Source organism: Coffea eugenioides, chromosome 6 (assembly GCF_003713205.1).
Source record: "Coffea eugenioides isolate CCC68of chromosome 6, Ceug_1.0, whole genome shotgun sequence".
NCBI lineage: Eukaryota > Viridiplantae > Streptophyta > Magnoliopsida > Gentianales > Rubiaceae > Coffea > Coffea eugenioides.
The window spans coordinates 12,494,417-12,510,178 of NC_040040.1; the positions used below are offsets into that span (position 1 = coordinate 12,494,417).

Sequence of the window (15,762 nt, forward strand, 5' to 3'; positions counted from 1 at the left end):
CTTTTGTTCTTAGTTTGAAAATGAATTATTAGATTTCTAAACTTATGTTGCCAAAAAAAAAAAAATACACACACACACACATGCATGCACAACAATAAACAAAAAACGAAAAGATAGAAAAAAAAAGAGATGATGTTGAAGTACAAATAGCCAAACTTTCACCCCATCTTTGTTAGTTTATTTGAAATAGTCTTTTTTTTTTATCATTTGCAAAATTCTTTCCTTACTAAAAGTTTTTCAAAATTAAAGACGTTGCCTCTTAAATACTAGAATTCATCATAATAACTTTATCCATATTAACAAGTGCCTATTAGCCACCAGTTAACATTTAATCACAACTTTCCATTTAGGCTAATGCATTCAACTACAACATAGATAATTATGCCAGGGTGTTAGGCATAATTACAACTATCTATGTTGTCTATATATTATGTCAAAGTGTTATCCTTATCCTAAAATTATAAGATAATTTTTTTTTTTTTGGTGAGAATGAGACAATCCTTTTCATACTATCAGGAATTTCTAAAGGGTTCACATAACAAAACAAACCATGGAATGAAAATATACTGGTAGAAGTGTAGAACTGTCGAAGGAAGCCATTGGAATTTTACGAATCATATGTGGCTGTCTCTGTAATAGTAAAACATTCTCATGGGAGGTTACAGTAATTTATTTTAATCCAACATATGAAAATAAATAAACAAATAAATAAAAGACCTATCCCTGTCCTTGGTGTCTGCTTAAATAAATTAAAAAAAAAAAGTACACCATCCAGCTCTCGCAGCAGCTCCACTCACACTCTTCACTTCACTTTACTCAAAACTCCACTCCCCTTTCCTACTTCTTCCGCAGAACCTTCTCCCAGTCATTAAACGCCAGTAGCACCCACCAGATTCCAATCCTTTCCCGACAAGTAAAGGACAAAAAAAAAGATAAATTTTTAAGATTTCTTTTCTTTCCTTAGATTTCACGAAAAAGTAGGAATGCCGGCGAACGTGGAATCGAAGCCACCTCCGAGGATCGGCAAGATCGGACCTTACACCGTCTTCATAACCCCTCCTTCTACTCCCTCCACTCCTACAACTCCCAGTCCCCGACCCCTCTCCGACTCTCCCAAGAAAACCGTTCCCGCTTCTCCGCTTGCATCGCCTGCCCCTGTTCAGCGGCCAACTCAGTCTCATTCTCCTCCGCCTCCTCCGCCGCCTGCCGTTCAGGCTCCGCCTTCGCAGTTTTATAGCACTAAACCATCCCACAAGTCTCATTCGACTTTTGGGTTCTTCTGGGATGCCGTTGCCAAAGTTCAAAATGGTAAAATTTTCTTTTTTTTTTTCCTTTTGTTAAATAAATCTAGAGCTGATAAATTTTTTTTTTTTTTTGTTAGATTCAGGATTTGGGTATTTTTGCTCGTTTTTTCCTTTTGTTGGTAAAAGGTTTTGATTTAACTTAATTTTCTTTTTATAGCTCACGCGAGTTTGGATGAGCACGTGGCGTATTGGTTCGGGTTGAATCAGTCCAAGTATCAATGGGCACTCGATGATTTCTATGAAACAAAGGGAACTGTAAGTTTTTATCTCTTCTTTTCTGTTACCCATCTAGATAAATTCAGCTTATAGGTATTTCCTTTTTATCTAATAATGCTTGCTAATCAAGGATTGGAGTCTTACATTGTTTCACTGGTAATGACTGTTAGAATGTAGTTTCTTGATTGCAGTTTTTGAGCATGTAGGGGTGAGAGACGAATGCTCTAGTTGAATTTTTAGCGGAAGTTTTCAAGTTTGATCTTGATTATTTAAAAATATTAAAAATGGAAAACTTATGTGAACTACAAGTAGAAGATATATGCCAAATTGTAATCCAAAGGTAAAGACCAGGTTACCAAAGATATGATCTTAGCCCCCACAATGGAGTATATTCAATTTAGTGATATTGAGAAAGTTTGCTTTATTTCTTGCCCATGCCTGAGTTCAAACTGAAAGGATGGAATTGGCAATAGTTTATGGTTTTCATGCAATTTCTGAGATTCCACCAAAGAGGCAGGACACAAGTGGATCCTAGTTCTATCAGGACTTTCTGATGTAGTTGGGAAGAATAGTAGATTATGGATGTCATACTATTTCTTAGACACTGTCGAAGAGTCAGGATAATTAGTAGATCCTAGTTCTATCAGGACATTTTCATGGATCATCTTACAACTTGAAATTTTCAATAAGCAAATTGCTTACCATATTCTAGCTTAAATAATCTGTAGACACTAATATCCCTTTTACATTGTCATTCAAATGGGAATTTGGGAATTAAAGTCTTTAGTTAGTATGCTAGGGGGACCAAGGATGCCTCTGAAGTGGATCTGGACCAAAATAGCACAGCACTCAGATGTAGTACTGCAGACTAGGGGGACGACTGGCTTTTAGTATTTTTTGCTTTTAGTTTTCTCTTTTTCTTTTTGCTTTTATCAATTTAACTTTTGATTTTTTGCGTTGGAGGGATGGGTGGGGTTGGAGCTGTTGGAAGTGAGCACTGTAAAGGAGTATATTTATAGGTTTTGTTTTGTCAATTCTCCAAAGGATCTTGCTGAAGAGAGTAATTGCATTTGTCTTTCTGTGGATGATGAATAATGTTGAATTTCAACGATTTCAACAAAAAGGATCAAGAAATTCTTAATTATTTCTTGAAATGTTTTGTGTTACCAGAAGTGAAGTTTCTGTATATGGTGTCTTGTTGATTCCATTTTGAACTCAATATTCAATTTCAGTTACTGCAAATGCAAAATCTTATGAATATATCTGAAAGTTATGAAATCATACCCTAGTCAGTATGGCCTAGCATTTGACACTCATTTCTGACTGCTGGCAGAATCCAGGGGATTCAAAGGCAAAAGGTTTATCTGATAAGGCACAGAACGTGTAATTTGCTTGATGGGCTGGTACTTTAATGTTAACCATATCTTTCTTGCATTGACATGTACTCTTAAGGTGAGGTCCTGGTAAATTGGAACATTGTTGTCATTCAGGGCAGATGACAAGCCATTGATGCCACCTGAAATTCCTGTCAAGTACATGATGTATTTCATAAGAGAATTACCTGCTAAATGCTTAAAAAGCTCTTCTCAAATGCACTATCTGTTTGGAGTTTTCAGCTATTATAAGAACTAGGGGATTTCTAGTGATTAAGCACTGGTTTCTGTAGTCTTTTGAAGTCACTACTGTATTTTTTGGGCTAAGCCTTCATGTTGATAGTCTCAGTTGAGCAACCACCCAATATCGGCTAGTGTTGTTACCCTGAGTGGTGAAGTTTATATCAATTGGCTTTGTATTTGTATTATTAGCGTTTAAGGAAATCAATTTCCAAGTTCAAGAATGTGGTGGTGCATTTACCGTTATTTTTTTGCTTCTGCTTCTTGCCTAATATAATATCTTTGGGTGTCTGAAACTCGAAACTAGCTTTGCAAATATCCTCATAGCTTTAAGTCGATTGCTTTTGCACCAAAAAAAAAAAAGAGGAATTGTTATCCTCCTTACGTGCCAATTGTTACTATGTGGGCTCACCGATCACATTTATGCATTTTTATGGATTTTTTTTTTAATGTTGCTTCAAGATAAATTTTTTTTTTCAAAACTTCAGAAAATTGATAAGAATATTGGGAAAATAGAAAAAAGTCAAAAAAGTTCCAACACAAAAATGCCTCAAAGGCTCAACCCCCGGATTTGTGGTTCCTTTGGTGGGAAACTAGTAGTGATACGGTCGACTCCGCCCTGATTAGCTTGGCACCCAAGGGCAGCTGACGGAACATGGCAGAGAGGAGTAGAAATGGCTCTAGTGTCAAATTTACAGAGTATCACTTAAATGTATGCCTGATGATAAATATGCCTAAGGAGCGAGAAATCCAAAATTTCAAGATATTCAGGATCATCACTATTTCCACACATGAAATCAAAGCTAGCAGAGATGGATTATTCAATAAAGATGCTGCTTCATTATTACAAATATAGTAGTAATACCGATTAAAACTCCCTGAGCTATTCCCGGACGGATAAAATGTCCTGCTGTTCTCTGCAAGAAGGAAGCAGAAACACAAGTACAGAATATGTAAACCACGTAAATCTGCTCAGAAACTATCATGGGTTCACTTCATTTGCTTCAGTCTCAAGTTCCTCCCTGTGGGAGTAGTAGAACTGTAGAAGGCTTCCCCTGTAAAGAATCCAAAGGCATCGGAGCATGGTAACCACAAAGTGCTTTTAAACTGCACAGCACACTTTTAAGGTGAAGGATCACTTTTCCGAAGTTTGAAAGATAGATTCTTCCACTTGAAGATAACGTACCTTTCTTCAACTTTAGGCAATGGATCTCAATTATCAACTTTCGCGTTTGAATGGATGTTACAGTAGTAGAGGTAACTGGTAATGTCGTCTAAGTCAACTTCAGCAACCAGTCTCTGTGTGTATAAAAATACAATAATGGTTGGAGGGTTTTCTTTACTTTTCTTTCTTTCCACGAGGAGCTGGAGTTTTTCTACTATCATTATCAAGCAACAGCTCATGCCAAAAAATAAGAAATGCTGCACATAAATAAGAAACAACATGAATTAATACCTTTTTTTTTATTCACGAAATAAAACGTTTATATACCTCCTATCTTTATTGCATCAACCTTCAATTGAATCAATTCGACCAGGTGGTTATCACCATCCTATCTTGAAATCTATTCTTATTGATCTGCCATCACTCGTTAGGATTACCACTTGACCATTAACAAAGCCTCAAGTCCAAAAGTTCAAGCAGCCGCTTTGTCCCAGTCCTCTTCAAGATAACAACTTTTACGTCCTTTAGATCTTTCAGCCAAAACTGAGTCCAAAAGCTTATGTTGTATAATGGCTTTTGGGTAATTTAATTTGTTATTCTATCTTCCATGGAATTCCACATCTTTTTTTAACTCAATAATAGAAATTGGCTACTTTATTCTGAAGCATCTGTATAGAATCAGCTATGATTACATGTACCAAAGAAAAAAATTTCACCTACTTCTGGCTCCCCTAGGGCAGCTATACAACATTTTTATCAACATCCGAAGTGGTCCTCGGCAACTGCATGTTTACTATGTCGTCTCTAGGCAGACAAGGAATCGATGCATTATCCAACTCCTTGGCCATCTGCATAGTTTCAGGTAGAAGAAGGTGGTCATTCTTCGTAGTCTTCAGCAAGATCAAGTATAGGACACCAGCCAAATATATTACCATGCCCAAAACTCCTAAAACTCCACAAAAAGTAGTACCAATGACACTGAAATTGCTATGACGAAGAGCTGTTACCAACTTTTCTGCCAGATAATACATATTAATGCCCATTAATTATGAGACAGCTAATAATCCAAGTTGCTGCAGAGATGGAAATGGAGTTAGCATGCATTCCCATCTTAGTTTTGCAACTCGTAAACCTCAGAAGTGGAATGAGTGCGAATGGAAGATAATTGCTGCCAATAGACCAGGGATTATGGCTAAGCATCGAGTTGAAAATTCCAGATCCATAGTTTCATTCGCAAATCAAAAAATCCCTGCATAACATATTGCCCAGCATGTGTTAATTGTAGAACTTTGTCCTGATGCAAGCAAAGCAATTGCAAACACTTTGGAGCTCCAACTTCCTAAAATATGTTTAAGTAAGAATGAGGTTTTGTTCAAATCCAAGTCTTGACAATTCTGCTTGTCATCTTGGTTCAGATTTGAGGAATTTCACTTGCTGAAATAATCGATACATTGATGAGGAAGGCCACCATTAAGGCAAATCCACTTTCCATTATATAATATCTGCAAGCCTCTTTGATTCCAGCAACAGATCGTGGAATTTTCCTTGATAAGACCAATGCTGAGTGGAGGAAAAGATTATGCGGCATAACCATAGAACCAAGCAATGAAATAGCTAGTTTAGTAGCACTACTTCCCTTGAGCTGAGGAACAAAAAGGCCATTAATAATCTCTGAAGATTTTGGTTTTGCATAGCCAAGCTCCACAAAGAAGCATCCAGCAATTGTAAACGCCAAGAAAGCAATAAAGATTTCAAGTTTTCTAACCCCATATTGCTGTAACAATAGCAAAACTAATGTACTTAGCCCTGTGATTAGCACCCCGCACCATAAAGGAATTTTGAAGAGCATGTTCAAAGCAAATGCTGTTCCAATCACTTCAGGTATATCACATGCAACAATAGCAATTTCAGCAAGAATCCATAGAATAAAGTTGGCCACCGTCGGATACTCCTTCCTACAGTGCTCTGCTAGATGCTTTCCAGTAACACCACCTAAATTTGCCGCCAGAGATTGGATTATCAGAGCTGCAAAGGATGCCAATAGTATGATCCAAAGTAAACCGTACTTGTACTGGGCTCCTGCTTGGAGATCAGTTTGAAAGTTTCCAGGGTCAATGTAGGCAATAGAAACAAGAAACCCAGGACCCATATACGCAAATAGATTCTTCCAGCTTTTTTCGTCGGGCACTACAATTTGATCATATTCGATGTTGTCAATGAGTGGTTCATTGGCAAGACTAGTCCGATTTCCAGAGCTGGTGCTGTTCAATTCTACTGCATCAAAAATTACATCCGCGATATCGACTTATCTATTCTTTCTTGAGATTAATAAAAAAAAAACGGGTACTAGTAATTTAACTGGATTCTATGGGTTGGGAACAACAATTTTTTTCGCTAATGAAGCCTGAAGAGGTGATTTTTGGTGGATGGTTGAACCGACCGAAATCAGTCTCTTCTGAGGTGAGGTGAGGTGTATCCGCTTGTCCGAAATGAATGGCGGGGCTTCTCCCCTGGGATCGCTCCGACGATCAAGTTAGTATGAGAACGAGAGGAAAGCAACAGTATTGTCAAATGAACAGTCGTCTTACTTGTTAGGTGTACATGAGGGGTATTTATAGAGCGGGAGTGGATGGCAGGGCGGAGGGCTCATGCTAGTGGGGCCCATGTTCTGCCATTACGGCTCTGTTCCCTGCCAGGAGGTCTGACTCTGACACTGTAGCCGCCTGGGCAGAGTGACGGGGAGTCCTGCGTAGTAGCCATTAAGAGCATCAGTGCTTTTCAGATAAAGCACTGGTCCCTGATGATGTCAGGTGGCTTGACATCATCAGCGTGCAGCTGAGGTGGAAGTCTGAGGTGCAGAAGTCATTTAGGCAGTAGACCAGGGGCCTGCCCGAGATCAGGGGCCATATTCAGCACGAGACCGTGCTCGTGTGAGGGAGGAAGTGAGATAACCTCGGCATTCCTATGATGGCCGAGGTGAGCACCCTCAATAAGCCCCCCAAGCCTCGGAAGCTCCGAGTCCTGGAGGTACCGAGGCTTCCTTGTGCCGAGGTCGTACAGGGTCGGAGGCCCGAGACTGTTCCTGACGATGCGTGGGTGCGACACGTAGGCCGGTCAGTTGATAGGACGTGGTGAGCAGAGTGGTCACGTTGTGAGGTAGTGGGACATTTCGTGCAGAGTGTTAGTCGAAAGGACGAGTCATTAATGAAAAGAGAGGAAGACAGGGCCATTTGAATTTGAACGTGGTCGCCTTTTCGCATTCTTGCCGCCTTTTCGGATTCTTGCCGCCTTTTCGGATTCTCGCCGAATCCCTATAAATAGGGGGTCTTTTTCACCGCATGGCCCATCACTTTAACTCTCAGCCTCAGACTTGTAAAATTCGTGAGCGTTGCCGAGGTCAGTCCTGTCAGCCGAGATCTCAGCCGAAGTCATCCACTTCATCAGATTCCGTAGTCAACAGTAAGTATCTTTCTTTTCATCTCATCATTCACACATGGCCAAAACGGCTAAAACCCACAAGGAAACTGTGAAACCGAGCTACTAGGCCGAGGAGGTGCCCGACACTTCGGAAGAAACGGCTTCGTCCAGCTCTGGGGGGTCAACGTTTAGTGCTGCGGAGGGTTCAGCCGAGATGGGTACCGGCGAGACAGCCTCGGTGTCAGAGTCATTCGAAATGAGTGAGGGTGGTTCCGAGGTCGTCTATAATAGCGAGTTCGGAACTGAGATGCCCCACGATGAGGGAGTACTGGAGCCAGTCGCTCCGAGGGACGCAGCCAGAATTGACTTCGGCAAGATGCCGAAGTTCAGAAGTCGCGTGGGAGAAGACAGGGTCGAGAAGGTGATAAGAAAGTATCCTTTTAGGCCAGGGTACCTCATCACGTCGCCGGGGCCGAATGACTCAGCCGAAAAGCCCCCCATGGGCACTGTGGCAGTCTACATCCGACAGTTGGAGGCTAGGTTGAGGATGCCGACGTCGAGGTTCTTCAGGGACGTACTCCGTCACTTCGGTGTAAGGATTACTCAACTCGTCCCGAACGCGGTCCGCATCCTCGTAGGTTTTGAGATGCTATGCCGACACCAAGAGGTAACCCCCACAGTGGATCTTTTCCGCCGATGCTATATCCTCAAGGCGCACGGGATGGATAAGGGGTGGTTCTACATCTGTAACCGGAACAACACCATCCCGAAACTGGTGATTGGGGCTCCCACCTCGATAAAGAACTGGAAACGGGACTTCATCTTCGTCCCAGTCGGGGATTTCCCTTGGGGATTTTGGTGGAGGCCCATTAAATCGAAGGCCGACCCTTCCGCGGGGGACCACGAGGAGGAGTCCTTCCAGAAGTTGATGGGGTCTGGACTTCAGATATTTAGTTGGGACTACCCCGAAACCGTGCTGGTCGACGGGAGAATTAGCCGAGCCTTACTGCCTCCTGACAAGCCTTCCTTCTTTTCCACTAAACTTGAGAAACCTTGTAATTTTTCTTTCATGGCTTTCCTTTTACCTCGGCTATGGCAAATAATAATATTTGTTCCTTGTGCAGTGACCAAATTGTCCGACATCATCACATCGGGCTCGGCCGAGGTGGCCAAGAGGTCGAAGAGGAAGATCTCGGGCGAGACATCTGCGCCTCCGTCCAAAAAGAAGTCGCAAGGGCAGGTTTCCAAGATTTCGGCGGAGAAGAGCACCCCCACCCCGGTAGCCCAAAGCAGCTCGGCCGCCGCAGCTCCAGGGTCCACCTCTTCTGTGCGTGAAGGGGTGCCACTAGGAGTGACCACGGCACTCCCGCCTCCTCATGGCCGAGGTAAACAATTGAAGGCTCCGGTCAATGTGGTGACGGGGTCCTCACTATGGAACCGTTTCCATAGCCCCCGGTGTTTCCCGGAAAAGAGAAGTCCCATCCCGGAGAGCATTGGTGTCCGGAGTGGACACTTAAGGTTAACGACAGGTGCACCAATCCTCGGGTTGCACAAGACTTGGTGATGCAATCAAGCTTGCCGAGGGACGTAGAGTTCACAAGGAAGCTGTCCCCGGCCGAGGTGATTCAAAGTATAATGGTGACCACGGCCTCCCAGACGGCGTTTGTGGCCGAGATGACGCATCGGTACTGTGCCCTAATCGAGGAGCAAGACACCGGCAAGCTATAAGATCAGATTGCCAAGTTGAAGAAAAAACTGGTGGTGTCCGAGTCCGAGAAGTCTGAGCTTCAGCGACGCCTTCAAGAAGCCGAGACGAAAGAGGAGGAGGCCGAGGCTACCATCAACAGTTTCAAGTCGGCTTTGGAGGAAGAGCAGAAGAGGGCAGATGAGGTGAAGAAGACCCACGAACAGGCCCTCGAGAGCGTAAGGACCTCGGCTGTTGAAAATTTCCGGAGGTCCGAGACCTTCATCGGGGATCTCGGCCAGCTGACGAGGCCGAGCTTCATGCTCGGCTTCACGTCGGCTATCGATGAGGCCGCAGTTCACCTCTCCTCCGAAGCCTTGGAGTCTTTAAGAAACAATGCCAACTATAATGAAGACTCCAAGGAATTGTGCGATCGGATGGCCGACGGCATTCAAGCTGGAAGGAACTTGGCCGAGGTCCAGGACGAGTTCAACAAGTGGCTATCCGAGCTCGATGAGGTGTTCGAGGAGGAAGGAGGAGAGGACGCTGGGGGCGACGTCGGCGAGAAGGCCGACGAAGAGCACGAAGGAGGCGGAAGAGGTGAGCCTCATCCCGGCGGGGAAGAAACCGGGGAAGCAATTGGCCAGGAGGGAGTCGAGACAGGGGTCTAGGCTTGAAGGTGGTTAAGTGTAATGCCGAGGTGGGAATGGCTTAGTAGCATTCCTGACCTCGGTCTTGTATTCTTTTTGTAATGTCTTTCCTTCATTAAATGAAACATATTTCTTCTCACTTCGGCTATTTTAATTTCTTGCTTCGTCCCTTGCTTGTCCCCCTTATTTTTTAATAACGGATGTGTGGCATCATTGTATTGGAAAATAACAAAGCGCCTGAAGTCATAACTTGATGAAATGTTCAAGCATAATACAATCTAAGGTTCTCGGCGTGCCAGGTTCTCGGCACTAGAGAGCCATCTCGGTAGCTCAATTTACAATACCCACTAAGATTAGATTCTACGACTTGGTAAGGACCTTCCCATTTTGGGCATAATTTTCCTTGCGATTCAGCTCGGCTGACTGTGTTTTTTCTGAGAACCAAGTCTCCTGGCAGGAATCGCCGATGTTTGACGCGGGCATTATAATAGTGGGCCAGGGTATTCTTGTAGGAAGCTACCCGAGCTGAGGCAATGTCCCTTTTCTCGTCGATGAGGTCGAGATCCAACTGTCTCTCTTCTCCGTTCACCTCGGCTACATAGGCTGCCAGCCGAGGACTGGGTGTAAGGATCTCAGCAGGGATGACAGCCTCGGCTCCATAGGTCAAGGAGAAGGGGGTCTCTTGCGTGGATGACCTCGGCGTGGTCCGATATGACCACAGGACACTGGGGAGTTCTTCCACCCAAGATGATCCAGCTCGGTGTAGTCGGGTCTTGAGGCCATGCAAGAGAGTTCGGTTGAAATTCTCTGCTTGACCGTTGGCCTGAGGGTGGCCTACCGAAGTAAAGTGTTGTTTGATGCCGAGGTTCTCGCACCAAGTCTTAAATGGGTTCTCGGCAAACTGTCTCCCATTGTCTGAGATGATGATCTGAGGTATGCCGAAGCGGCAGATAATGCATTTCCAAAAGAATTTTTGAACGGCCAGCCCTGTGATGTTCCTTAGAGGCTCGGCCTCAACCCACTTAGTGAAATAATTCTCAGCGGTTACCAGGAAGGTATAATCCTGACCGCTTTTGGGAAATGGCCAATGATGTCTGTCTCCCATTGCTCAAACGGCCAGGGTGAGGTGATTGGAACCATGAAGTTTGAGGGCTGGTGGTGCTCGGGGCGTGGGTTTGACAGGATGGGCAGCCGAGAACAAGATTTTGGGCATCCTGTCGAACGGAAGGGCAGAAATACCCAAGGAGCAAGGTCTTCTTGGCCAACATCCTATGGCCGACGTGAGCCCCACATAGGCCTTTGTGTACCTCATGGAGAACCCGACGTCCTTCCTCGGGCGTAACGCATCTCAGCCACGGGCCAAGGTAGGAGCGTTTATACAGTTCTCCATCGCGGAAAGCGTACCGAGCGGCTTTGCGTTGTATCTTTCTCGTCTCGGCTCGATCCTCGGGGAGGATTCCCTGCCCTAAGAAAAGGATGAACGGGCTCATCCATGTATCTCCCGATTTTACAGGGTAAGCCACCTCTTCCATGTATCCCGGCTCGCTCAGCACTTCCACTAAGACGGTCTTGTTGAGGTCAGAAAATGATGTGGAAGCCAGCCGGGATAAGGCGTCAGCCCGCCTATTCTGGGAGCGGGGGATTCTTTGGATTTCGAAAGACTCGAAGTACGCGGTGAGTTGGTGAATTTTGGATAGATACCGTTGCATGGTCTCATCCTTGGCCTCATATTCACCAAGAACTTGGCATACTACAAGTTGGGAATCACTGCGGACATGGATCCGCTATGCACCGAGCCTGCGGGCTAGCTGGAGTCCCGCGATCAAGGCCTCATATTCGGCTTCATTGTTGGTGGTTGGGAAGTCAAAGCGGAGGGCATACGAGCACACTTCTCCCTGGGGGCCCTCCAGGAGCAGTCCTGCTCCGCTGCCATCCCCGTTAGAGGATCCGTCCACATATAACGTCCACAAGTGTGGGGTGGACACTTCGGCGGTGGCGGAAGTGGATTCTCGACCTTCCGTGAAGGTGAGCTCGGCCAAGAAGTCGGCTAAGGCTTGAGCTTTTATGGCGGTGCGTGGCTCATACGACAGGTCGTACTCCCCTAATTCGACGGCCCACTTAGTGAGGCGCCCGGAAGCCTCGGGCCGGACCAGTATCTGTCGAATAGGTTGGTCTGTCCTGACGGAAATAGGATGAGCTAGGAAGTAGGGTTTCAGCCGCCGGGCGGCGTGGACCAACCCTAGCACGAGTTTTTCCACCTGGGTATACCGAGTCTCTGACCCACGGAGAGCTCGGCTGACATAGTAGACCGGCACTTGGGTCCCCTCATCTCGGATGAGCACAGCACTGACAGCTTCGTCGGCGGCGGAGAGATAGAGGTACAGCTTTTCTTCGGGCCGAGGTGAGGCGAGGGTAGGCAAATGATGCAAATATTGTTTTAATTTGTCGAAGGCAGCCTGGCACTCTTCGGTCCAGGCAAACTGATCAGCCTTCTTTAGCACCTTAAAGAAGGGCAAGACTTTCTCAGCAGATTGGGACAGGAAGCGGTTCAGCGCGGCCAGGCGTCCGTTTAGTCTCTGGACTTCTCGGAGGTTCCGAGGTGGGGACATGTCCTGAATGGCCTTGACTTTGTCGAGGTTAGCTTCGATTCCCCGGTGGGAAACCAGATACCCCAAGAATTTTCCTGAGGTGACACCAAAGACGCACTTCTTGGGATTTAACTTCATCCTCGAGTCCCGCAGGACGCCGAAGACCTCCCTCACATCTGACAGGAAAGCTGAGGTGGTTAAACTTTTAACTAGAATGTCGTCCACGTAGGCCTCCACATTGCGGCCAATTTGATCTTTGAAGAGGCGGTTGATCAGCCTTTGATAGGTCGTCCCGACGTTTTTTAGCCCGAACGGCATGGTAGTATAGCAGTAAACACCTTGGTCGGTGTAGAACGCTGTTTTCTCTTGATCCTCCTCAGTCATTCCTATTTGATGGTAGCTTTTGAAGGCATCTAGGAAGCTGAGGATCTCATACCCCACCTGGCTGTTTTCTCTTTTGGGGCAGGCCTTGTTAAGGTCGGTGAAGTCGACACACATCCTCCATCCACCGGTATCCTTTTTGACCATGACAGGGTTGGACAGCCAGGTGGGGTATTGGACCTCATGGATCATCTTGGCGGGCAAGAGCTTGTCGACCTCATCAGATATGGCCTTGCTGCGTTCGAGACCGAAGTGCCTACGTTTCTGCCTCACAGGACGGGCCTGTGGATTAACGTTGAGCTGGTGAATCATGAGCTCAGGTGGCACTCCGACCACTTCATCAGCGGACCACGCGAAGACGTCCCGGTGGTCTTTTATCAAGTGAATCATTTCTTCCTTTAGAGGCGAAGGGAGTCCGGCCCCCACTTAGACCACTTGGTGAGGTCTCGCCTCATCAAAGACCACCTGCTCCACCTCATCCCCAGGTTCCAGCCTGCCGGGCTTTCCCGCCTTCTGAGGATCGATGCAGTCTATGAAGAGAACAGCTGGCCTCTTCTCTTCGGCCTTTGACGCAGTCCGGGGAGTGACTGCGGCCTGGATGGTGGCGAGGTAGCATTCGCGGGCAGTACTCACGTCGCTGCTCACCTCGGCCACCCCCGCTGGTGTCGGGAATTTGAAGCTCAGGTGGTAGGTAGAGTACACAGCCCTCAAGGCGTTGAGCGTGGGTCGACCTATTAACATATTGTAGGGAGAATCTGCCTTGACCACCGCGAAATTGACGGGTATAGTTCGGCAGCGGGGATGACGCCCGACAGTCACCATCAGGGACACCATACCCTCCGGGTGGACTACGTGTCCCCCGAATCCGACGAGGGGAGTTCTGACAGGAGTGAGTTGCTCCCTGGTCAGTTTCAAACTTTCGAAAGTTCGGTAGTACAAGACGTCTACCGAGCTCCCGGGATCAACGTAGACCTTCTTGACTATGTAGTTGTTGGTGAGAACTTCAATCACAAGAGTTTCGTGATTGCTGGAGGCGGCAGGGACAGGGTCGCTGGGACCATAGGTGATGACCTCAGACAGCCGAGAGCTCGGCTCGGCCACCTCCATCCCGGCCTGGCGATAGGTCCGTTTCCGGGAGTTCTGGCTGTCTCCTCCCGTTGGACCCCCCGCGATTGTGTTGATCACCCCGGCGATGTTAGGGCCGTAGCCCGGTGATCCGTCGCGTGGAGGCCGCTTGTCGTCCTTACGGTGCTCGGGACCTCGGCAATGCATGTTCGTGTCCCGCCTGTTTTCTCGGCGGGGGCCCCGGTTCTCCCGGTGGGAGACGCTTCGGTTGAAGCCTCCATCCTTGCGAACTAATTGCTTCAAGTACCTCTGCCGGATCAAGTTCTCGATCTCTCGCTTCAGATCATTGCAGTCCTCAGTCTCGTGCCCAACATCCCGTTGGTAGGCGCAGTAGAGGTTTGAGTTCCTCTTATCTCTCTTTCCCGGAATTTCAGGAGGGGCTCGGCCAAGGTGATTCTGTCTCATTACCGCTAGGACATGAGTCCGGCTGGAATTGAGTGGTGTCAGCTCGGCGTTCGAGGTGGACGACCTTCCTCTTACGATCCGGTCGAAGACACTCCGGCGGTCTCGGAATTGGCTCGACGAGCCGCTGGGGCCTTGTTCGGATCGGTCGGTGTCTTTTTTCCTTCGGGACTCTTGCCCAGTACGAGCGGCTTGAGCCTCTCGCTTCATGCGGTTTAGGTCTTCGCTTCAGATTCCTTGATCTACTCGATCCCAGAGTTCCCGAAGTGTGCGAGGGTAATCCCGATGTATCTCGGTATTGAAAATTCCCGCGACCAGCCCATTGGTGAAGGCAGCTATGGTTACCTGCTCATTCTGATCAGGTATCTGCACATTCTCCTCATTGAACCTCTGCACGTACGAGCGCAGTGACTCACCGGGAGTCTGCTGCAGGTTCAAGAGGTAAGTTGAAGTCTTCGTAATCGGACGAGATGATACAAAGCGGTGGATGAACCGATCTATCAACTCATCTAGTGAGGAAATACTCCTCGGTTCTAAGCCCCAGAGCCATTTTCGGGCTGTCCCCTTGACGTGCGCGGAGTATACATATACAATTAAGCTCATCCTAATCAAGTTTTACATTTATAAACTCCTAAATACCCCACACGCGATTTATCGCAAGTATACGAATCGTGAGCGAGTATAGGGTATTAAGGGTCGATCCCACAAGGAAGATTGCAATTACCGGTACTACTAAAGCTTCTCTATTATTTAGACTATCAATGAATTATAACAAATTAAACCTACTGAAATTATACAAAATAACAAATGAAAGCTCCTTAGGTTGTGGTATCCCTAACTACTCATGCAAGTGTTATATTTGGATCATTAATTACTACATCTAGGCTAGTTATAGTGTAATTTCCTTAAACATGTGAAACCTACTTTCGTAGTGAATCAACTATACTCATAACTAATCCATACCTATTTTCATGGTTATGAAATTAGCTACAAGTTCATTTCTTCAATGAAATTACATGAAATGAATCACTAAAAACCACATAAGTGCACCTCTACTTTCGTGAGTGTACTCCCTATGTTTAGCACTTCTTGAACTAGTGTTAAATCTCAATTTTCATTGCAGAAACAACACCTTAGATAATCACAATTAATGGTACCAGATTAATCATGATTTCAAGAGCTAAAGTGCTAAATAACTTGCTCAAATCATAGCAGTC

The 15,762-nt window shown here is 46.0% G+C and overlaps 3 protein-coding genes and 1 pseudogene across 3 annotated transcripts; 1 reads left to right on the forward strand and 3 right to left on the reverse strand.

Moving 5' to 3' along the window:
• Positions 1 to 771: 771 nt before the first annotated feature.
• LOC113775075 (proline-rich receptor-like protein kinase PERK2) lies at positions 772 to 3,358 on the forward strand. The gene is made up of 3 exons (XM_027319807.1): positions 772 to 1,308; positions 1,462 to 1,559; positions 2,854 to 3,358. Exons 1-3 carry the CDS (start codon positions 984 to 986, stop codon positions 2,905 to 2,907), a joined length of 477 nt encoding a protein of 158 aa, XP_027175608.1. The 5' UTR covers positions 772 to 983; the 3' UTR covers positions 2,908 to 3,358.
• Positions 3,359 to 5,038: 1,680 nt separating this feature from the next.
• On the reverse strand, positions 5,039 to 7,058 carry LOC113773571 (annotated as a pseudogene).
• Positions 7,059 to 10,311: 3,253 nt separating this feature from the next.
• Positions 10,312 to 11,758, reverse strand: LOC113773572. Its single transcript, XM_027318207.1, has 2 exons — positions 11,098 to 11,758; positions 10,312 to 10,964 (listed from the first exon to the last, which is right to left on the reverse strand). The coding sequence occupies exons 1-2, from the start codon at positions 11,756 to 11,758 to the stop codon at positions 10,312 to 10,314; spliced, it is 1,314 nt and encodes a 437-aa protein (XP_027174008.1).
• Positions 11,759 to 13,444: 1,686 nt separating this feature from the next.
• Positions 13,445 to 14,755, reverse strand: LOC113773573. The gene has a single exon (XM_027318208.1). It carries the CDS (start codon positions 14,753 to 14,755, stop codon positions 13,445 to 13,447), a length of 1,311 nt encoding a protein of 436 aa, XP_027174009.1.
• Between the last annotated feature and the right edge of the window lie 1,007 nt (positions 14,756 to 15,762).